The sequence below is a fragment of the Rhinatrema bivittatum genome, chromosome 2 (genome assembly GCF_901001135.1).
Source record: "Rhinatrema bivittatum chromosome 2, aRhiBiv1.1, whole genome shotgun sequence".
Taxonomy (NCBI): domain Eukaryota; kingdom Metazoa; phylum Chordata; class Amphibia; order Gymnophiona; family Rhinatrematidae; genus Rhinatrema; species Rhinatrema bivittatum.
In genome coordinates, this window is record NC_042616.1 from 27776538 (window position 1) to 27799492 (window position 22955).

A 22955-nucleotide genomic window follows, 5' to 3' on the forward strand; every position below is an offset into this window, starting at 1 on the left:
TTAGAGAATAGCCACTGCCATTAGCAATGGTAACATGGAATAGACTTAGTTTTTGGGTACTTGCCTGGATTGGCCTGGATTGGCCACTGTTGGAAGCAGGATGCTGGGCTTGATGGACCCTTGGTCTGACCCAGTATGGCATTTTCTTATGTTCTTATGTTTTCAATTGATGGGCAAGAATTTTGCCTGCCTTGTTTCCCCCTTCAAAATAAGTTTGTCGTGTGAGATTCAGCTGATGAGCTATTTGATCAACCTCTAGCCGGTGGAGATCTTCCCGCACCTTAGTTAATTTGGCCAATATTTTATGAAATCCTGTTTGGACATGTTGGGAAGTAAGCAGCTGTATTTATTTATTTATTTATTTAACAGCTTTTCTATACCGACATTAGAATGCACATCATATCGGTTTACATCTCAACAGTAGGTGGAAAATACAATGAACAGGGGTGGGAGAGGGACAACAGTAGAAACCCGAGGGCAGGAGGCTCTAGGGGAAGCCTGAAAAAGCACTAGCTTTACCCCTTATTCAGTAAGGGGTAATAGCGCGTCCAAAACGCGCGTCCAAACCCCCCAAAACTAATAGCGCCCGCAACATGCAAATGTATGTTGATGGCCCTATTAGTTATTCCCGCGCGATTCAGAAAGTAAAATGTGTAGCCAAGTCGCACATTTTACTTTCAGAAATTAGCGCCTACCCAAAGGTAGGCGCTAATTTCTGCCGGCATCAGGAAAGTGCACAGAAAAGCAATAAAAACTGCTTTTCTGTGCACCCTCCGACTTAATATCATGGCGATATTAAGTCGGAGGTCCCGAAAGTTAAAAAAAGTTAAAAAAAATTTTTGAAATCGGCCCGTGGCTTGAAAACCGGACGCCCAATTTTGCCGGCGTCCGGTTTCTGAACCCATGGCTGTCAGCGGGTTTGAGAACCGACGCCGGCAAAATTGAACGTCGGCTGTCAAACCCACTGACAGCCGCTGCTCCTGTCCAAAAAGAGGTGCTAGGGACGCGCTGGTGACCCTAGCGCCTCTTTTTACCGCTGGCCCTAATCGCACGCCCAGGAGAGTGGCCTGTGCGCGCGCTGGGAGAGCGGGCGCTCACCCGCTCTCCCACGACTTTTACTGTATCGGCCCGTATGTCTGGTGACGAGACTCCAAGTTCTTTATAGAAAAAAGAGCATTTTTTGTGGAGAGGTTAGTCCCTTGGCATTAATGGAAAGGATTTTTAAATCCGTCATGACTTATGTGTTACTTGGGAAAACCAGCAAGAAAACCCCCTCCCCCTATCTCTCAGGATCAACAGGTTGTGATTGTCTGCATTAACAGTTGGTAAGAGCTGCATGCATGAGAATGAGAAAATCTTAAAACACAGTGATAGAAACATCAGGTAGACAATGGGATAAACAACAGGTTAAGTTGGTGTGAGCCATATGACAATCTGGTCCTTGCACAAGAGTGGTCAAAAGAAATACCGTACTCAGAACACGAAGCATGAATCCCCTGGGGACTAAGAGTGTCTCTTTCATTTTTAAATTTACCTGCATATTCCTCCAAGCAGGTTTACTCCCTCTCCTATTCGGGAGAATGTGCACGCCACAAACACAAGGTGTGGTACTCCCCCGCCTCCCATATCAAATTACAGCATAAGTTAACAAGATATCACAAATTTAACAATGGCATCAAGCTTATTTTTTATTTTTAAAGAAGGCAGAAACTGGAGTTCCGAATGCAAGAATAATTAATATGATGTGAAATGAATAGATTTCTGTCCAGTGATTTCCTAGGTGAGTCTCCTTCTTTACAGCAAGGGTGTTAGTGTGTGCGTCAGGTAGGACCGTGGCTGCTATTGGAACCTCCAGACCGTCGGCGCAGTCTGCTGTCACATTTGCCGGGGCGCTGCCAGGCTGGGTAAGTCACCCGCGGAGCTGATATATTGGAGATTTTTGCCTGGGCCTGCGAGCTTATGAAGCCACATGGAGTGAGAATTGGTAGTGCTTCTATTGGCAATAGAGCTTTGTGGTGAATACCTTCCAGATCGAAGGAGATCCCAAAGGGATGGAGCCATCGGTATTTAATATTTTTATCGCGAAGGAAGGCAGTAATTTCACGGAAGGATTGTCCATTTTGCAACGTGGCATTGGATAAATCAGGGAAGATGGTGATATCACTTCCCTCCCAAGCCCACGCGTTTCGGGCTCTAGCCGCTGCAACGATGAGTTCTTTCACCGAGCAATCATTAAAACATACGATTATATCTCTGGTGCGGATGGGTTGTGGGGCTTTAAGAGCGCGATGAGCCCGATCAAGCTTTATCTCTGGGGTGACGTAGTTATTATCTGTGGTATGGGTCTCGGGCAGCAAAAAGCGGCAGAATTGTTGAATTAGATCTGTGCAGCTTTCAGTCGTGACAGCCTCAGGAAACCCGCGGAAGCGTAAATTACTCCGACGTGACCGGTTTTCGAGGTCGGCGATTTTAGATATGGGTTGCGAATTCTCCGATCGCAGGGATTCGAGTGCGCTGGTGTTAGCGTTGGTTAAATCGGCTTGGGTGTCCATGCGCGCGTCCATTTCATCGACCCGGTGCCCCATGCACGTGAGTTCCTCCCTCATCTCATCAATATGTGTTAAGAGCTCCTGGCGATATGATTTAATATCAGCGCGTAAGCTAGAAAACCATTCGTGGAATTCAGCTCGGGAGGGGTGTTCAGTAGCTTGGGTGCCCGATGTCTCGGGAGCTAAGCTTAAGGGAATCTGGGCTTTGTGCCCGCAATTCGGCGCCATCTTGAGCCTCTGCCTCTCCTTCAGCTCGGCCTTTGAGTGCGCATTTTCCATCCTTAGTGAAGGAGAAACGGTGAAAGTCTATATTTTTCTTTTTAGTCATCATGGCAGGATACTTAGCTTTAGTCCTGAGATGTCTAGGACGTTAATTGATGCTGTATGAGTGTAGATCAGTTTAGATTAGTCGGGAGACGGGAGGAGCTGAAGAATTAAGCTGCCATCACAGCTCGTGACGTCACGGCCCCCCCCCCTATCCAAACCTTTTTTAAACCCAGTTACACTAACTGCTGTAACTACATCCTCTGGCAATGAATTCCAGAGCTTAACTATGTGCTGAGTGAAAAAGAATTTTCTTCAATTTGTTTTACATGAGTTACTTGCTAACTTCATGGAGTGCCCCCTGGTTCTTCTATTATTTGAGAACGTAAATAACCGATTTACATTAATTTGTTCAAGTCCTTTCATGATTCCGTAGATTTCTATCATATCCCCCGTCAGTCATCTCTTCTTCAAACTGAACAGCCCTAACTAGCCCTTCCTCATAGGGCAGCCGTTCCATGCCCCTTATCATTTTGGTCGTCCTTCTCTGCACTTTCTCCAGTGCAGCTATATCCTTTTTAAGATGTGGTGACCAGAACTGAACACAGTATTCAAGGTGCGGTGTCACCATGGAGCAATACAGAGGCATTATGACATCCTCAGTTTTATTCACCATTCCCTTTCTAATAATTCCCAACATTGTTTGCTTTTTTGACTGCTGCAGCACACTGAGCCTACTATTTCTATGTATTATCCACTATAACGCCTAGATCTCTTTCCTGGGTGGTAACTCTTAAGATAGAACCTAACACTGTGTAACTACAGCAAGGGTTATTTTTCCCTGTATGCATCACTTTGCACTTGTCCACGTTAAATTTCATCTACAATTTGGAAGTCCAGTCTTCCAGTCTCGCAAGATCCTCCTGCAACTCATCACAATCTGATTCAGATTTAACTACTCTGCATAATTTTGTGTCATCCACAAATTTTATCACCTCACTCGTTGTACCCCTTTCCAGATCATTTATAAATATATTAAAAAGCAAAGTTCCAAGTACAGATACCTGAGGCACTCCACTGTTTACTTTTTTCCACTGTGAAAACTGACATTTAATCCTATTCTCTGTTTCCTGTCTTTTAACCAACTTGCAATCCACAAAAGGACATCATCTCCTATCCCATGACTTTTTAGTTTTCTTAGAAGCCTCTCATGAGGGACTTTGTCGAATGCCTTTTGAAAATCCAAATACACTACATCTACTGGTTCACCTTTGTCCATATTTATTGATTTCTTCAAAAAAAATGTAAGAGATTTGTGAGGCAAGACTTCCTTTGGGTAAATCCATGCTGGCTGCGTCCTATTAAACCACGTCTAACTAAATGTTTTGTGATTTTATTCTTTATAACAGTTTCCACGATTTTTCCCGGCACTGAAGTCAAGCTCACCGGTCTATAGTTTCCCGGATCACACCGGATCCCTTTTTAAATATCGGAGTTACATTGGCCATCTTCAGGTACATTGGATGGTTTTAATGATAGGTTACAAATTGTTACTAATAGGTCTGAAATTTCATTTTTAGTTCCTTCAGAACCCTGGGGTGTATACCATCTGGTTCAGGTGATTTACTACTCTTCAGTTTGTCAAGCAGGCCTACCACATCTTCTAGGTTCACCGTGATTTGGTTCAGTCCATCTGAATCATTACCCATGAAAACCTTCTCCGGAACGGGTATCTCCCCAACATACTCTTTAGTAAACACCGAAGCAAAGAAATAATTTAATCTTTCCGCGATGGCCTTATCTTCTCTAAGTGCCCCTTTAACCCCTCGATCATCTAACAGTCCAACTGACTCCCTCACATGCTTTCTGCTTCAGATATATTTTAAAAAGTTTTTACTGTGAGTTTTTGCCTCTACGGCCAACTTCTTTTTTAATTCTCTCTTAGCTGTCTTATCAATGTCTATAATTTAACTTAGAAATTGTGAATGTATGATGTATCAATTAGCTATATTTCATCCAATATCATATTCAAAAGCTGAAAAATATTGTTAGGGAGAATGTGATACCTCATATGTCAACTGAGCTTCTTTATACTTTCAAAGAATACTCACAATCAGGTATTTATAGCTTAGCAAGTGCTATTTACCAGTGTATAATTTTGCTGAGAGACTGGATAAACCTTCTTTTAATCATTGGTAACCCCATTCAACATTATTTGCATTTCTTTCTTTTTTTAAAATATTTTAAAGAGATGAGACACTTATCGTTTGCATAGCTTTTAACAACACTGGGCCGACCTGACACGGTACGAGTTTCGTGGGCTTCTTTTACTGAAAGTGCTTTCAATAAAGCTGAGACTGTGCAACAGCGTATATAATGGGACAGTCTTCATGAACACACCGCAAAATGTTCCACCCCTGAAGAAGGCCACGAAACACATACCATGTCGGGTCGGGCCGGTGTTGTTAAAAGCTGTCATAACCACGCTATGCAAATGATAAGTGTCTCGTCTTTTTAAATATTTAAAAAAAAAGAAAAAAATGCAAATAATGTTGAATGGGGTTACCAATTATTAAAAGAAGGTTTATCCAGTCTCTCAGCAAAATTATACACTGGTAAATAGCACTTGCTAAGCTATAAATACCTGATTGTGAGCATTCTTTGAAAGTATAAAGAAGTTCAGTTGACATATGAGGTACCACATTCTCCCGAACAATATTTTTCAGCTTTTGAATATGATGTTGGATGAATTATAATTATCAATGTCTATGTCATCATTCACTGCTATACACTCTAATTCTCCCATTTTACTTCTTAGACTTCTGGCATTAGCATAAAACATTTCAAACTGAGCATTTTGTTTGTATTTACATTCTGCTTTTCAGTTGACAGGGATAAATTGGAATCTTTTAGCTAAGGTGAGTTTTTAATTATAGGCACTTGGACTACTTTTCTTATTATTGGAACCTCTCTGTTGGGTTGCCCTAATTCTAATGCATCATTAGTATCCTTTGAAGATATCCCCCTCCGAACCATGCGCTGCTGAGCGACTGTCGGCTTTCCCCTTTGTTCTAATTTAAAAGCTGTTCCCTCTCATCAGGCCCCATCGCCTTGTCCATTTTCAGTTTTCCTAGCTCTTCCCATACATTCTGTTCCATAAACTGTTTCATCTATTCCATACCCATGGTCCTCCAAGATCTTTAGTGAACACCGAACTGAAATATTTGTTTAATATTTCTGCCATTTCTTTGTCTCTCTCCACACCTTGCTCCTCGTCATCTTTCAATTTCACTATTCCACTTCTGGCCTCCATTCTTTCTCTGATATATCTGAAAAATGTTTTGTCACCTCACATTACCTCTTTGGCAATACTGTCTTTCGCTTGACCTTTTGTTGTGTCCTGATTTCTTTCTTCTTTTATGCTATGGGGCAGGTGCTGGAGATGGCAGCAGTGGCCCAGCTTCTCTCCCTCTTTCCTGCTCCCCCTATCCCTGGCTCTATCCCCATCCACACTTCCTCCTGCGTCCCCTCTCCCTGGCTCTCCTCCAGACTCCCTCCCTTCCCACTGGATGGCGCGTGCAGGATCAGCTCCTCTGCTGTTAGTGCTGGGCGGGTGCAGGAGACAGCAACAGTCAGAGATGGATCTCCCCTAACCTCCCTCCCTCTCTTTTCTGACTCAATGTTTTGCCAGATTGGGCTATTTCATGCAGGGTTCCCAACTGTCCAGTTTTGGACCCGACAGCCAGGTTTTCAGGCATTCTGTACAGTGTCCAGTCAGAAGTACTGACCAGACACTAAATGTCCGGTTTTGCAGGTGGATCCTCCTTTTTTCCACAGCCTCTTAGAGGAAGAGAAAGGCAGGTCAGAGCCTATGGGAAGAGAGCTGTGCTGTATCCATGCCACCTTTTTGCATGCTGTGATTAGACAGCATAGAGAGAGGAAGTGATGCACAACACAAGCCCTCAGCTCCTAGTGGCTCTGCAGATACACTGTTTAGGCAGGATCTAAAATGTATGCAAATGAGGGGGCACCATCCCTACCCCCCCCCCCTTGAAGTGTCTAGTCCTGGTCTATGGAAAAGTTGGCATCCCTAGTTTTCATGTCCAATTGGACATCTTTTCTTCCATCCCCCCCTTTTTTTTTTTTGTACGGGTGAAAAATTAGCACGTGCAGGTTGGACTCCATTTGAGCCGAGTTAGGGGGCCGCTGGCTCCTTTTGTCTTCAGGCAGGCGATGGGGGGGGGGGGGGAGGGGCACAGCCAGCAGTCGCTGGGTGATGACTCATCACTGATGAGGCGGCGGCAGCAGCGACCAAGCAGAGGCGTGGGCACTGGGCAGCGACCAATCAGAAGCGCCGGAGCAGCAGCGACCAATCAGAGGCGGCGGGAGCGGGCGAGCGGGGGCCGGAAGGCGGGAGCGGGTGGAGAGCGCCTGTGTCTCGGTCCCATTTGCTTCTGCCAGCTTCCCCGTTCAGGCAGCGCTTCTGCTCTGATCGGTTCACCGGCGCTGCCGAATTCGTGTACGGTATAATTAAAATAAAACGGATAGGGGGCGAGGAGTTGCTTGTGAGAAAAGGAAAGCTGCGTGCCTGGTTCTGCTGGCCCGCAGTCGCCGCTAAACTTTTTCCACCCCCTCCCCATCTCTGCCCCAAGTTGCCGAGCTCCCGACTTCATCCTGAAGGGGCCTGGTAACTCGAAGACCCCCACAGAGGTAAGAGGCGAGACCCGGGGAAGAGACTTTTATTGTGCCTGGCGGTAACCGAGGATTAGCCTCCCGGGGAAAGGAGGGAGAGGCAAGAGAAGTGCTGTGGGGGATGGGTGAGGGATAAGGGGGGGGGGGGGGGGAAATCGAGGTGGGGCACAGAGAGAGGATGTTGAGCTCCTTGGGGGGAGGGGGCAAAAACAGTGGGAGTCGGGTGGGGGGGATATTGGTGCACTGTACAGAGTGAAAAGGCAGAGAGCGAGTGTGGGTGAGGGGGAAATGTGGGGGCAAAAGCGAAAGGGGTTGGAGTAGAGAGAGGGAAGCGTGGGGTGAAAGGGTGGGAGGTAGAGGGGTCGGGCAGAGGGAAGTGTGGCACAGGGGCAGGGGGGCTATCCCTTAGTGCTAGGAAAATGGGGGTGGGGGTGAGGGTTAAGATAGTGCGAATGCTCAGGTGAGGGGAAGTGTGCTAAGGGATGAGATAAGAGAGAGGGGTGCTGTGAGGATTGTAGGACCCCAAACTATTGTGGAGCCGATATGTTTAATCTTTTTGGGGTAGACTTCAACGAGAGTCAAATGACAATCATCTACAGATGATTTAATCTAACCTAAAAATTTACACGGTGAAAGTGCCTGATAAGCACTGCTTTTCACTATCCTGAAAAACTTGTAATTATTTGTAAAATAAACATTTTCCAAGCACTTAAAACCAGAAACCTGTCTGTATGAAGAAATCCAGGCTGAAGGACCAAAGCTGGTGTGACAGTCTGTGAGAACTGAAGTGCCAAGAGCATTAGGACACAGACTTTCTAGCCTGCATGAACCTAGCTTAGGGGTCTATAACCCATGCCATGCGTACCTGCAACGATGGAGTCAGTTGGCCTGTTAGATGATCAAGGGGTGGTCAGCAATGTTTTCTCTAATTTTTGACAAATTGTCCCCTATAATAATCAAAAAGTGTTACTAATGCATTGATCATGTCTGCGATAAAGAAAAGGGGTGTGTTTATGGAACTTTTTGAGTTACAGCCTGGTGCAGTAACTTACCATCGGTATTATCGCACGGCGTGGCAATCCCTATTTTTCGCATCCTCCGCTAAGGAGAGAGAGAGCGTTATGGCCATTTCGGGCTTATCGCCCAGCCTAACGCCAGGAAAAAAGGTGTAGATCTGATCACATTACACCAATATTGAGGGACCTTCATTGGTTGCCTGTTAAATACAGGGCTTAGCATAAAGTTCTATCGCTAATTCATAAAACCCTCTACGATGAAAAGATAGAATGGTTAACCTCAACATTACATTTTCGTATCCCATCAAGAATTACAAGATCAGCAGGTAAAGGGATGTTAATCAACCAACCCTTCTCCTAAAATCGCTCATTTAAATAATGTGTGAGAGAGGGAGATTTCCATTGCCGGGCCCCAGCTGTGGAACTCTCTACCTCAGGAACTAAGGATGGAATCTGACATTAAAATATTTAAAAAGGGTATTAAGATCCAAGATGGCTGCACGTATCGAGACCTAAGCGGGAGCGCTCTGCCTTTGCTGCTTTTTTTTTCTGAAAAATGCCCGCTAAGAGGAAGGGTAAAGTTCGGACCTACCCGACCGAAACTAACTCTTCCACGACGATTCAGACAGAGATTACTCGCTTTGTGAGTCCAACACCGCAACAGAGAACCGAGGAAGCCGATGTGCAGGAGAGCGTGGAACAGCTGTTCTTGCCGACGGGGGAGGTCTCTCTAAGCCCGGAACAGAGGGAGCCACCTATGCAGAGTTTAGCTGAGGAGACGAGGAGTGGAGGCGCGGCAGCGATTCAAGCCGGCCTAATTCCAGAGGACCCCTCGCTGATTTCCAACGGGACAGCTGCGGGCCCTTTTACATCTAGCCCGGTGGAAAAGCTGAGGTCTGAGGGGCTAACCATAACCAGCATAACCCTGGGAGAAGGTATGTCTCCAGAAAATAGCACAAAGAAAGACCTAATCGCTATCCCTGTGAGACCTGCACAGGTGACTTTAGACTCCCTCTGGGAGTTCATGGCTGGCATGGCCTCGGCAATAAACTCCATGAATGAAAAAATGGAAACTTCTAACTCACAGAGCGTTCATAAGTCAGTTGTTATGCAAACACAATTAGACGGTTTAGGGGGGGCGCCCTTCCGCCGGCAAACAAGATGGCCGCATAGAGGACTCGCTCCGCTCCTGACGCAGCTTTTAAAGTAAAAAAACCCCGTTTTTCTTCAGCTCCTCTGCGGCGATCACGGTGCACTGGTTCTTTCTTGCGCTGGTGCACAAGCTGGAATGGCGGCACGGAAAAAAGCTGTAGATCTGAAGCAGTTTCACTTCAGCAGGCTTCCTCCCGATCTCGGCAGCGACCACGAGGCAGGGCCGGAGCAGGCCGCGACCGCTGCGAAAGACACGCCGGCACAGGTACCTGACCCTTCGGCTGGGGACAGCATGGAATGGGCGGCGACAACGGCCCAACTTAAAAATGATATTCGCGGCTGGTTCATGGATTTTAGGGCTGATTTAAAAGCCCATAAACAAGAGCTGATGGCCTCAATGGCAGACATCCGGGAGGATATAGCCGGCTTAGGCCTTCGGGTGGATGAGCTTGAAACCAGAGTAGATGCGCATGGCGTATCTTTAAACACAGTAGCGCTGCAACACTCTCATATGGAAGAAGAACTTGGCACGCTACAAGAAAAACTGGAAGATTTGGAAAATCGCTCTAGACGCTGCAATATTAGAATCAGGGGAGTCCCTGAATCCCCTGACTATACGGATGTTATGCACACTACCACTACCATCTGTCAATTTATTTTATACCACCCTCCAGCAGCAGAAGATCGGGAGCCGGGGACTCAGAGTGACCCCATCCGCCTAGAAAGGGCACATAGGGCATTGGGGCCCAGAACGGACTCCAGACCACGTGATATTATTCTGTGCTGCCACAGCTTTCTACAAAAAGCCCACATAATGGAAGCCGCTAGCAAAAAACAGGCTTGGTCTTGGGAAGGTCACTCCATATCCCTATTTCAAGACTTGGCCCCTTCCACTCTCCGCAAATGCTTTGAGCTGAAAGAAATTACTGCCTACCTTAGGGCTGAGACTATACGCTATCGCTGGACCTTCCCTTTTGGACTTCAATTCACGATCAATGGCGTGACCTATCGTGTCAAAACGCTCACGGAGGCTATAGGTGCACTGAACAAGGCCGGACATCAACCTAATATAGTGGCACCGTAGAAACCCACACGAAACTTGAAGATGGACGATCATCCGAAATGGCGCAGGGCGGGGAAGGGAGGCCGACGCCTTCGTCGTCATTCTGAGGATTCCCGCACTGCTTTGTCCGATCAAGGCTGATTCCAAGTCTGGAGGGAGTCTGAGCTACGACCACGGTCGAAGATACTCTAATGCAGTGGTTCTCAACCCTGTCCTGGGGACCCCCCCAGCCAGTCGGGTTTTCAGGATATCCACAATGAATATGCATGAGAGAAAATTTGCATGTTATGGAGGCAGTGCATGCAAATTTTCTCTCATGCATATTCATTGTGGATATCCTGAAAACCCGACTGGCTGGGGGGGTCCCCAGGACAGGGTTGAGAACCACTGCTCTAATGCATCACTACTGCTCCAGGATTCACCAAGTTGTTTTCACACGCCTTTGATCAATGTGCGTGCGTGTGGTATCCGGAGAGGAACTGATGGACTTTTCCACATAGTGCGACTGTTTCTTGTTCTACTTCACAATATCTTACGGGGTTTATTGTTCCACTACTAACGGGAGGGGGGTGGGGGGAGTATGGGTCTTGTTGGCGGTGAGTGACTCCCAGGAGGGGAGTATACTCACCCACGAGTTGCAGCGGGTGATGTTGGTATTGGGGATGATATGGGGGTTAGCCTTTCCGGGGATTATACAGGTTACCACTGTGCTGTTTGGCTTGTTCTTCGTTATTAGGGGGACCCTATCTTCTCATGGCTAAGCAACCTACATCCTCCACACGTGTGGGTACTGGCGAGTGTATTATGTCCATTAATGTCAAGGGTATCGACCATTACCGTAAAAGATTTCTCCTTTATCAAGAGCTGCAGAATCATCATGTTTCTATTGCGTTACTCCAGGAGACGCATTTAAAGAAGCGTCATGAAAGGGTATTGTCGTCCCCTCACTACCCCCATAAATATCTTGCTGCTAGTACAAAAGATTCCAGATATGCGGGGGTGGGCATACTGATTGCCCGTGATCTCGTCCATGAGGTCTTAGAGGTTGTACGAGATCCTCTGGGGCGATATGTTTTGCTTAAATTTAGAGTGGGTAAACAGATTACTACTTTGGTTAGCCTGTACGCACCTAATACAGGTCAGGACCTCTTCTTTCATGCGCTAGAAGAGGTACTGAATAAACACGCTGAAGGAGCACTCATTGTGGGGGGGGGATTTTAATGTGACACATAGCCCTTCTTTAGATAACTCCGCACAGACATCTACAGTGCCTAACAAAATCCGGAAGCGCCTCTCCACCTTAGTATCCCACTGGCAGTTGGGGGATGTCTGGCGGTCAAGGAATCCACATTCTCGATGTTATAGTTATTTTTCACACACTCACCAACTTTACTCCAGGATAGACTATTTCCTGGTCGATAAGCAGTCACAAAATTGGGTGATAGATGCTGGTATAGAACCCATAGTCTGGTCGGACCATGCCCCAGTCTGGATTAAAGTGCAATTCTCTCACCAAGACCCGGGCCAAAAATTTTGGTGCTTGAATGAGAGCCTCCTCAGGGATCCCTCCTTTGTGACACACTTGGGAGCCCAACTTACTGATTTTTTCCAACGACATACTGCTGATTGTACCCCTAGACCGACGATATGGGACTGCTCCAAGGCAGTTGCGCGGGGCATACTCATATCCCGGGCCTCTTTTTGCAAACGGGCAAAGGAGACGCAAAGGCGAACCTTAACTTCCGAGCTGGCCCAGCTATCCCAGAGGCATATGCAAACGCAGTGTCCTCGATCCCTCAGGCGCATGGAGGGCACCCGTGATACCATTAGGGCACTCGATGCTGAAAAAATTGCTTTTCATTTGGACATTGTAAAACAGCAATACTTTGAAGGGAGTAATAAGGCGGGCCGTTTACTAGCCCGCCGCTTAAAGGAGGTTCTTACTCAAAATAATATAGCCAAAATTAAGGATAGTGGGGGACGCTTGGTTACGTCCTCTGAAGGGATCCGGAAATGTTTTACTGATTTCTATGGGCACCTGTATAGCGAGGATACTTCCATAGTCAACGCTGATATAGCGGGGTATTTGGAGGATCTACCTCTGCCGTCTATCACTGTAGAGCAACAGACGTATCTTGATTCCCCCATACTCCTTGAGGAGGTTCAACAGGCCATAAAGGCCCTAAGACCCGGGAAGTCTCCGGGCCTTGATGGTCTGACTTGATGTTACTATAAAAAGCTTTCTCATGTGGTGGCTGAACCCCTCACTGAAATGTTTAACTCTCTGCGGACTACTGGACGGCTGGTGCATAATGCCAATGTTGCGGGTATTACAGTACTTGCCAAGCCAGGCCGGGACCCTATTCACTGTGGGTCCTATCGCCCAATTTCACTTATAAATTTGGATTTGAAAATTTTAGCCCGCATATTAGCGGAACGTTTAAAGGGCATTATTCCTTCCTTAGTGCATAATGATCAGGTAGGGTTTATTCCATCCCGTATGGCTAGTGACAATATTAGGAAAGTGGTTGATCTGATTGATTGGGTACATCATCATAAGATCCCTGCTGCGCTATTGGCCATTGACGCGGAGAAGGCCTTCGATTTAGTTCATTGGCCCTTTCTCTTTAGCGTGCTGGACCACATGCACTTTGGTGAATTTTTTCAAAATTGGATCAAGAAATTGTATATGCAGCCGCAGGCCAGAGTCAAAGTGAATGGAGGGTATGGGCCGTTACTCAATATACAGAGAGGGACGCGCCAGGGATGTCCGTTGTCACCCATGCTCTTCGCCCTTGGCTTGGACTATCCGACGGACGGCTACTATCACGGGCGTCCGTTTTCCTAACTTACATTTTAAATTGTCCCTATTTGCGGACGATATCCTTTTTACATTAACTAATCCTGCCACATCCCTTCAGGGGGTCGCAGAAGAGTTGGAGCGGTTTCATAAAGTTTCTGGCTTTACAGTGAACTTAGAGAAGTCGGAGCTCTTGAATCTCACTTTGTCTCCCCAAGAGGTCCTAGACCTTAAACAACGCTTTCCCTTTCAATGGGCAAAATCCTCTATTAAATACCTGGGGGTACACATTGGATCCCACACTTCCCAATTGCAATCCCTTAATTATAATTCTCTATGGAAGAAGATTGACAGAGATATGCTCACGTGGTATAGGGATTCATTCTCCTGGCTGGGCAGACTGGCCATCGTTAAAATGGTAATTCTCCCACGCCTCCTCTATTTTTTCTCTACCATACCTATCTTTCTCCCCACTGCATTGCTAAAAGGTGGCAGACTAAAATTTACAGCTTTATCTGGAGGAAACGGCCACCCCGGGTAGCTCGAACTGTTTTATATTTACCCAAGAGAGCAGGGGGCTCGGGAGCACCGAACCTTATCTGGTATTACGCAGCAGCACAGCTTCGCTTTTTAGTAGATTTTTCTCGTAAGGAGGATCCCAAATAATGGGTCCAATTGGAGCAAAGGCAAATAGGGTCTATGCCCCTTCAGGTGTTAGCATGGCAGCCTAAATCCACCTGGATGCCCATGGCGAGGTTACCGCTAGCTCTTACTACCACAGTTAGAGTGTGGAAAACTTGGAAGCTTAAACTTGTGGGCCCTTCTGAATATTTTCAATCCTCTTGCCTTTTTTCCAATAACCTCTTTAGGGGGGGCATGGAAAATCCTCAGCTGGTATCCTGGGACCAACAAGGGCTCTCTACGTTTGGCCACTGTCTGAAGGATATGTCTGTGCGGAGCCTGGAGGCTTTATCTAACCCAGGGACGCTTGGCCTAGGACAAGTGTTGGCTTATGCTCAGGTCCGTCACTTTCTTCAACCATTATTATCCGCCAAAAAGATTCACCCCCATAAAACCCTCTTTGAGTCCTATTGTGCACATGCAGACAAAATGAGGGGAGTCCTTTCTAAAATTTATAAGCTACTCAATAATCATTCCCCTTACTCGGCCAACCATCTTTTAGCCTGGAGCAAGGACCTAGGGGAAGATATATCAAAGGATGATTGGGATCTCATCTTCCTGCAGTTTTCTAAGGTGTCTATTGCTGCTTCTATACAAGAACACTGCTACAAAGTGTTATATCGCTGGCACTGGACCCCAGAGAAACTTCATAGAATGATGCCTGCCATCTCTAATCTATGCTGGCGAGGCTGCGGCCTTGTTGCTAATTATACTCATATTTGGTGGCATTGTCCCAAAGTACGCTCATTTTGGCAACAGCTTTTTGATTGGCTTGAGTCTGTGGTGCCGGGATTCCGGACTCCTAGTATACGGGGTGTTTTACTACATGAGCCCTCTGAGGAATACCATAAGCATACTCATAAATTCCTTACCCAGGTATATATTGCAGCTCGAGCTGCATTAGCTAAGGTATGGAAATCTTCTGACATCCCATCCAGGGCAGAGGTACTGCACAGGTTGCATAGCCAATATCATCTGTCGTATCTCACTGCGGTAAACCATGATAATTTGAAACCCTTTCAAGCTATATGGCGCCCTTTGACGCAATGGCTACTTACTCAGAAGGGTCCCACTTCGGGGATCGCCTAATCGCGCTGGGACACCTTAGCCAAGCCCCCAAGGGTAGGATGAAATACCGACCCACCTCTGAAGGTGGACATAAAACATCTGACACCGTTTATTTTGGTTTTATACCTCTTTATTGCAGCCAATACAGTCATCTTTTTGTTTAACATGTTGATCCTGTGTATGTACCTGGAAAGGGGGGGGGGGGGGGTTTGAGCTGAAAAACAAAATTACTTAGCTCATTTAGAGTGCAACGTGTCTGCTGGTTTTGGAAGTAGATATTTCATTGTTCTTTGTACTCTGAGTTGTATTCTTCTTTAAGCTGTATTTCTGTTAATGTGTGTGCTCAATGTTCATGTTTTCAATTTCAATAAAATTCCAATTGCAAAAAAAAACCCCAATTAGACGGTTTAAAAGAGAAAGTGAATGGTTTGGAAGAGGAAAATAAACAACTCCAACAGTATAAAACTGCAGCGATTAAAGATAGCCAAGCTATTTCCAGACATATGGAATTTATTGAGAATAAATCCAGACACTTGAATTTACGTTTCATTAATTTCCCCAAAGTTGTGGGGGAAATCCCATACACAACTTTGAAGAGATTCCTACATGCAAATCTGGAAATAACTGAAGCAAAGCTACCATCCATTAACTCCTGCTTTTTTCTTCCTACGTCGACGCGTTCAGGAAACCCTTCTAGTGTTCCCTTCGCAGGGAACGTAACCGGATTCCTTGAGGATTCTACACTAGATGTTATAAGCAGGGGAACACTTTTGGTGTCATTTATAACAGTTAAAGATATCCGTCTAGTTATGAAAGCATATTTTAGGAAATATCCGCTTAACTTTCATGAGGCTGCTGTTAAAAATTTTTCCTGACTTAGCTCCAGCTACTCAGGCCAGGCTGAGTAGCTGGAGCTAAGTCAGGACAAGAGGCTATAGGGCTGGGCTATATTGTTAAAATCTTGTTTCCTTGTAAATGCTTTCTCACGAAAGGTAATGAACATTATGTTTTCTTTATCCCTGAACAGTTAAGGGAGTTTATCGAGGCCAGGAAAATTAACATCTTAACCCAATAGATAAAAATGGAAGTGTTGTTACGTGCAGATTGTTAATTATGATATATTCCTAATATTTTGTTCCTTAAAAGAGTTCTGGATCTACATATAGTATTCTGCTAGGAGTGGGACTTAATATATTGAACAATGTATAAGAATTATAAAAATATTTTGCACACCAGGGTTTATATAATTTTCAAATAGCTAGACTATAGAGGGTTTACTTTATTCAATAATGATGGTGGCAAAAATAAGTATGCTTGTGATTATTAATGGAACCGCAATATTTCTTTATAAGCAAAATTGTTTTGTTTATGTATTAAAATGAATAAATAAAGAATTAAAAAAAAAAGGGTATTAAAACATGGCTATTCAAACAAGTCTTCCAAGAGTTTTAACCTAAGGATTATATTCCCCCTTTAATATAAATATTTAGTTAATTATATTATCTCTGCTTTTACTGCTCTGCTTCTTTAACTGTTTAAATTTTGTTTAATTATTTTACTATTTTATTTGTTTTACTAGTTTATAATGAAACTTTGTATTTACTTCTCTTCATTTAATTTTGGAAATACAAATATTTTTAAATTAATATTAAACTAATGTAAACAGATGTGATATGTTCTCATGAAACTTCGGTATATAAAAATTAAATAATAATAGTTATTTCTGGTGTTAAAACCATGTGATATAGCCCCTCATTTACCTAAATCCCGCCCAAACTCCTCCCGATCCCACCCCTCCCCAAAGTTTGCATTTGTACCATGCGCTACAATGTTTTTCGCATGCGTTATGGCGTCAACGCGTAATTGCGTGTGTTAACGCCATAATGCATGATGAATGATGCAGTGTGTGTGCAAACTTTTTTTCATCCAACTTCTTATAAGCTAGGCTAAAATTTGTGCACTACGAACCAAGTATGCCTGAGCAAGAATAGTGCTTTCCCTGGTTATGCCTCCCTTCCAGCAGATGGAGTCAGAGAAGCTGAAAAGCACCTCCAGATAGCCTAACTTACCTAACCTCCAGGTATCCTAACCTTAGTACCTTTGACTAGATCAACTTGGCCTTAATACCTGGAGAATATTGACACAGCCCGGTGAGTTGGGGGGGATTTACCGGTAAGCCGGTCCCTCCCCCCCCCCATACAGCGCCAGAGACGTCTTAATTCCTCTGGTGGGAGCTACAAATTGCATATTAAGCCCATGGACATACATTCCCCTGGTTGAGTAGCCCTGAAAAAGAATAAATAAATAAATAAAAGACAAAGGATAAGCCTTTTAAACAGAGCGAACCTGCTGAAATCTCCCGGGGCTCCGGAGGGGTGAATTGCTTCACTCAGCTGATTTTCTACTTACGGCTTAGATTGCAATGCTGCGAGGATCGCGATGTGCAACATGTGGAGAGCCGGCAGCGCGGCTCTCTTGCAAAGGCTTCTGCTTCCGTTGTATCCCCGGGGGCGAGGGGCCTTCGCAACTGCCGATTGCAGGGAAAAGATCAGCATTGCCACGATCACGCGGCTTAGGCTGCAGTCAGACAGTTCACAAGGAGAGGCCTGCCCCGTCTCCAACAAGATCGGGAATGGTGGCCGTTTTGCCCAATTCGGGCCCTGATGCTGCTCAGGGGGAGGGGATTTCCCGCCGATTTCTCCGCCTACGTTAAGCCCCCAAAGGCCTTGTGATTTGGGGCATGATTCTTCTCCTCCTCCTGCCGTGCCTCCGGGGGGGCCCTTAAAGAGACAGCACCCATTGTCTTCTCAGTTTATTTTGCTGCTTCACAAAGCTTATATGGAGGCTGAGGCAGACTTGGATGGGCAATATGCTCCTCCTGCTAAGATCTCCAGGCCTGCCGGAGGATCAAGGGGCTCCTAGGACCCGACCTTCCTGTCCCGCTCCTGATGCTGAGCTCTCAGCGCCTTCCACTCCTTCGGGGTCCGTGCTTCCGGACCCCTCCCCAGTGGATACAAGCGATGATGTTGACAATGCCGCTCCGGTGGAGGGGGATGATCCGCGGGTGCTCTGGTTATTTTGTAAGGAGGCGCTAGACCCTTTGATTCCTTATGTGCTACAGCAACTAGATATTCAGGCTTCACAACCAGTGATGGATCCTTCTTCAGGGGATCCTGTTTTATCGGGCCTGCGGGCCCCTCCTAGAACTCTTCCTTTCCACCCGATGCTTTTACAGCTTATGACCTGGGAATGGGATGCACCTGAAGCCACCCTAAGAGTTAGTAGGGCCATGGAAAAACTGTACCCGCTGCCGGACGAGTTCTTGGATCTTCTCAAGATCCCTAAGGTGGACGCGGCCGTGTCGGCCATCGCCAAGCGCTCCATGGTTCCGGTAATGGGAGGAGCAGCTCTCAAGGACCTCCAGGATAGAAAGCTGGAGGTTCCACTCAAGAGGATATTTGAAGTATCGGCCCTCAGAGTTAGGGCGGCCGTTTGTAGTAGTCTTATGCAGAGAGCTACCCTTAGATGGGTTCAGCAATTACTCACAACTCAAAAGCTCCTTCCGGCAGAGGCAGAACAGGCCGACCGCATGGAAGCGGCAGTTGCTTATACAGCGGACGCCTTTTACGATCTTCATACGTCTGCGAGCACGATGTCCTCGGCAGTTTCAGCAAGGAGGCTTCTTTGGCTCCGCAATTGGTCGGCTGATGTCACTTCTAAGCCTCAGCTGGGCGCCTTTCCGTTTAGAGGAAAGCTATTATTTGGAGATTATTTGGAACAACTGGTTAAGTCCTTAGGGGACAATAAGGTTTACAAGCTCCCGGAGGACAAGCCCAGGCCATCTTGCCCTTTTGGTGCGACCCAGGGTCGTTTTTGGGGTCCGCGCCATTTTTGTACGGGTAAGGGCTCGTCTTTTGCGCCTCTGCAGTAGTCTAAGGTCTCAGGCTTGGGCTCATTCCTTTTGTGGTAGTCGGCCTCAGCACACGGATCTTACCAAGAATTTTCCTCCAACAAGGCTTCCCAATGAAGGTCCCCGGCCCGTTCCTCTGTTCCCGAGATCGGGGGTCATCTTTCCCTGTTTTGCGAGGAATGGGTCAAGATTGCTTCGGACCAGTGGGTTCTAGGTATCATAGAACACGGTTACACTTTGGATTTTGCTCGCTCGCTTCGGGATCTGTTCCTGGTGTCTCCTTGTGGGTCTCGGGCAAAGCAACAGATCATATTTCAAACCCTGTCTCGGCTCAAGGCTCTGGGAGCGGTTGTCCTGGTGCCACCGAACAAATGTCGGACCGACAGGTATTCCATTTATTTCATAGTCCCCAAGAAGGAGGGCTCCTTCCCATTGATATTGGACTTAAAAAAAGGTCAACAGAGCACTACGGGTCCCTCGTTTTCGAATGGAGACGTTGAGGTCCGTCATTGCGGCCGTCCACAAAGGCAAATTTTTGGCTTCTTTGGATCTGACAGAGGCTTACCTTCACATAGGAATCCGAGAGCATCATCGAAGGTTTGTGGTTCATGGTCTTGGGCGAACATTACCAGTTTTGTGCGCTGCCGTTCGGTTTAGCAACAGCTCCCCGCGTCTTCACCAAGGTGATGGTGGTAGTGGCAGCGTGTCTGCGGCAGGAGGGGATCTTAGTTCATCCCTATCTGGACGACTGGCTCATTCGGGTGAAATTGTAAGAGCTCTGCAAGGTGGCGGTGCAGTCTGTTTTGCATCGCCTCCATTCGCTTAGATGGGTTGTTGATTTCTCCAAGAGCCAATTGGTACCGTCCCAGGTGTTGGAATTTCTCGGAGCACGGTTCGATACATCTGTGGACAAGGTTTTCCTGCCTCGGGAAAGGATGGGCAAACTAATGTCTCAGGTTCGACGTCTTTTGGCCCTTCCGTTGCCCAAGGTATGGGACTATTTGCAAGTTCTTGGTTCTATGGCGTCTACTCTGGAGTTGGTTGGGACCCCAAGTCCGAGGAGTTCTACTTGCCCTTGCCCCTTCTGGAGCCAGCCAGGGCCAGACTAGAATGGTGGTTGATCCATGATCACTTACAGCAGGGAATGGATCTAGAGAATCCACAGTGGATGATCGTGACCATGGATGCCAGCCTTTCCGGTTGGGGGGCAGTCTGTCAGTCACGATCAGCACAAGGGCAATGGACAGCGCAGGAGTCCAAGTGATCCATAAATCGGTTGGAGATGAGGGCGGTTCGTCTAGCGTTGTGTCGTTTTCTCCCGCTAATCCAGCATCGTTTGGTAAGGATCCTATCTGACAATGCGACAACTGTGGCTCATATAAATCATCAAGGAGGAACAAAGAGTTGGCCAGTGGCCACAGAGGCGGACAAGTTGATGGTCTGGGCGGAACGCAATCTGCTCCGGTTGGCGGCGACACACATAGCCGGAGTGGACAACGTCCAGGCAGATTTTTTTCAGTCAACAAAGGTTTGATCCTGGCGAATGGGAACTGTCTGAGGAGGCGATGCGGCTCTTGACTCGCCGGTGGGGAGTCCCCCGGCTGGATTTGATGGCGACTTGGCTGAACGCGAAAGCGGCTCGTTTCTTCAATCGCAGAAGGGATCACGGGTCGTCGGAAGGGATGGATGCCCTAGTCCTTCCGTGGCCTCACGACGTGCTCCTCTATATGTTTCCTTCTTGGCCGTTGGTGGGCAAGGTCTTAAGGCGAATAGAGTCCCACCGGAGGCCGGTTATTCTCGTAGCTCCGGCCGTGGTTCGCAGACCTGATCAACTTGGTGGTAGATGGTCCCTTGCGTCTTTGTCACCTACCAAATTTACTCCGACAGGGTCCAGTATTTTTCGATCAGACGGCTCGCTTTTGTCTAGCGGCTTGGCTTATAAGAGGAGGCAGTTGAGAAAGAAGGACTATCCGGATGTGGTGATTACCACTCTACTACGCGCACAAAAGACCTCTACTTGTCTCACGATCGGGTGTGGAAGGTTTTCGATTCCTGGTGCAGTGGGTTGAAGGTGTCTCCGCGCCAGGCCACTATTGTGCACATTCTCGTGTTCTTGCAGAAAGGCTTAAAGAAAGGACTGGCGTATAGCTCACTCCGGGTTCAGGTAGCGGCGTTAGGCTGTTTAAGAGGTAAGGTTGATGGTACATCCATTGCAGGATGTCCGGATGTGGCGCGTTTTTTGAAGGGAGCCAAACATTTACACCCACCGGTGCGTGCAGTGTGTCCTTTGTGGAGTTTAAATTTGGTTCTCCCTGGGCTCTGCGGTCCTCCCTTTGAGCCTATCAAGCGGGCTACTTTGAAAGATTTAACACTCAAGGCGGTGTTCCTCGTGGCTGTCTGTTCAGCCAGACAAATATCGGAGATTCAAGCGTTGTCCTGCAGAGAACCGTTCTTGCAAATCTTGAACTCTGGGGTTTCGCTTCGGATGGTACCATCTTTTCTGCCGAAGGTTGTATCGGCGTTTCACGTAAATCAGTCAGTTGAGTTACCAGCTTTTCCAGGTTTGGATAGGAATTCTCCTCAGGCTCAGGATTTGAGGAGACAGGACGTCCGCAGGATTCTTCTGCAGTACTTGGAAGTGACTAATGCCTTTCGATTGTCAGATCATCTTTTTGTCTTATGGAGAGATTTTAAGAAAGGCTGTAAGGCTTCAAAGACTACTATTGCCCGATAGGTTGAAGCACACTATTGCTTCGGCATACATATGTCACGGGCGGCAAGTGCCAGATGGTTTTAAGGCTCATTCAATCAGATCTCAAGTGGCATTTTGGGCAGAGAGCCAATGTGTTTCGCCACAAGAGATTTGAAGGGCAGCTACTTGGAAATCTTTGCACACGTTTGCTAAGCATTACCGTTTGGTCGTCAGAGCTCCGGATGTGGATTCTTTTGGCAGCAGTGTGCTTCGAACGGGACTCTCCGGGTCCCACCCCATTTAGGGCAGTTTGGGTACATCCCAGCAGTCTGGACTGATCCTGGTATGTACAGGGAAAGGAAAATTGGTTCTTACCTGCTAATTTTCGTTCCTGTAATACCAAGGATCAGTCCAGACGCCCGCCCAGGGGTATAGTGTTCAGGAGAGTCCGCTCGGTTGGTTTTTTTTTTCTCTCTGCAGTTTTTAGATGAATCTGAAGATTTTCAAGCAAGCTTATCCATGGAAGCATTTCAATCCGTACTCTTGTCCTGTACATAGCTGAACAATAACCTGTGAAAACTAAATTCTCTTGATCTAGTAATAGGTTGTTTAAATTTACTTCATTCTGCTTTGATATTGATTATACTGAAGGATCGCAGGTGACACACTGGGTTATCTGGGGGTGCTTTTCAGCTTTTCTCTGTCCCCCATCTGCTGGAAGCGAGGCATAACCTAGCAGTCTGGACTGATCCTTGGTACTACAGGAACAAAAATTAGCAGGTAAGAACCAATTTTCCTGTTTGTGTCCTATTTTATTGCACAGCAGAATATAATATTCAATGACAAGCAATTCTCTTAAGGCTACTGTAGATTTCTACACAGAACCTAAATGTTAGCAGAATACTTCACCTCAGTCACACATGCAGAACATGGGCAGACCCTCACCAAATACAGAATAAAGAGAACATAAAGTATAACTAGAAATATGCAAACAAAAAATGAACTGGAAACTGCAACAAGCCAACTCTGTATACTGTACAGCAATGGAAAAACAGAAACATCACCATT

General features: G+C 46.5%; 2 protein-coding genes across 2 annotated transcripts in view; one reads left to right on the forward strand and one right to left on the reverse strand.

Moving 5' to 3' along the window:
* Positions 1–2828, reverse strand: part of LOC115083158 (zinc finger protein 420-like) — a 35986-nt gene extending 33158 nt beyond the window's left edge. The window contains exon 1 of the mRNA XM_029586966.1: positions 2244–2828. Coding sequence (XP_029442826.1) covers positions 2244–2828 — 585 coding nt within the window. The remainder of the gene's footprint in view (positions 1–2243) is intronic.
* Positions 2829–7222: 4394 nt separating this feature from the next.
* Positions 7223–22955, forward strand: part of LOC115085885 (zinc finger protein 225-like) — a 93731-nt gene continuing 77998 nt past the window's right edge. The window contains exon 1 of the mRNA XM_029592423.1: positions 7223–7523. The gene's annotated coding sequence lies outside the window, so the exon portion shown is untranslated. The remainder of the gene's footprint in view (positions 7524–22955) is intronic.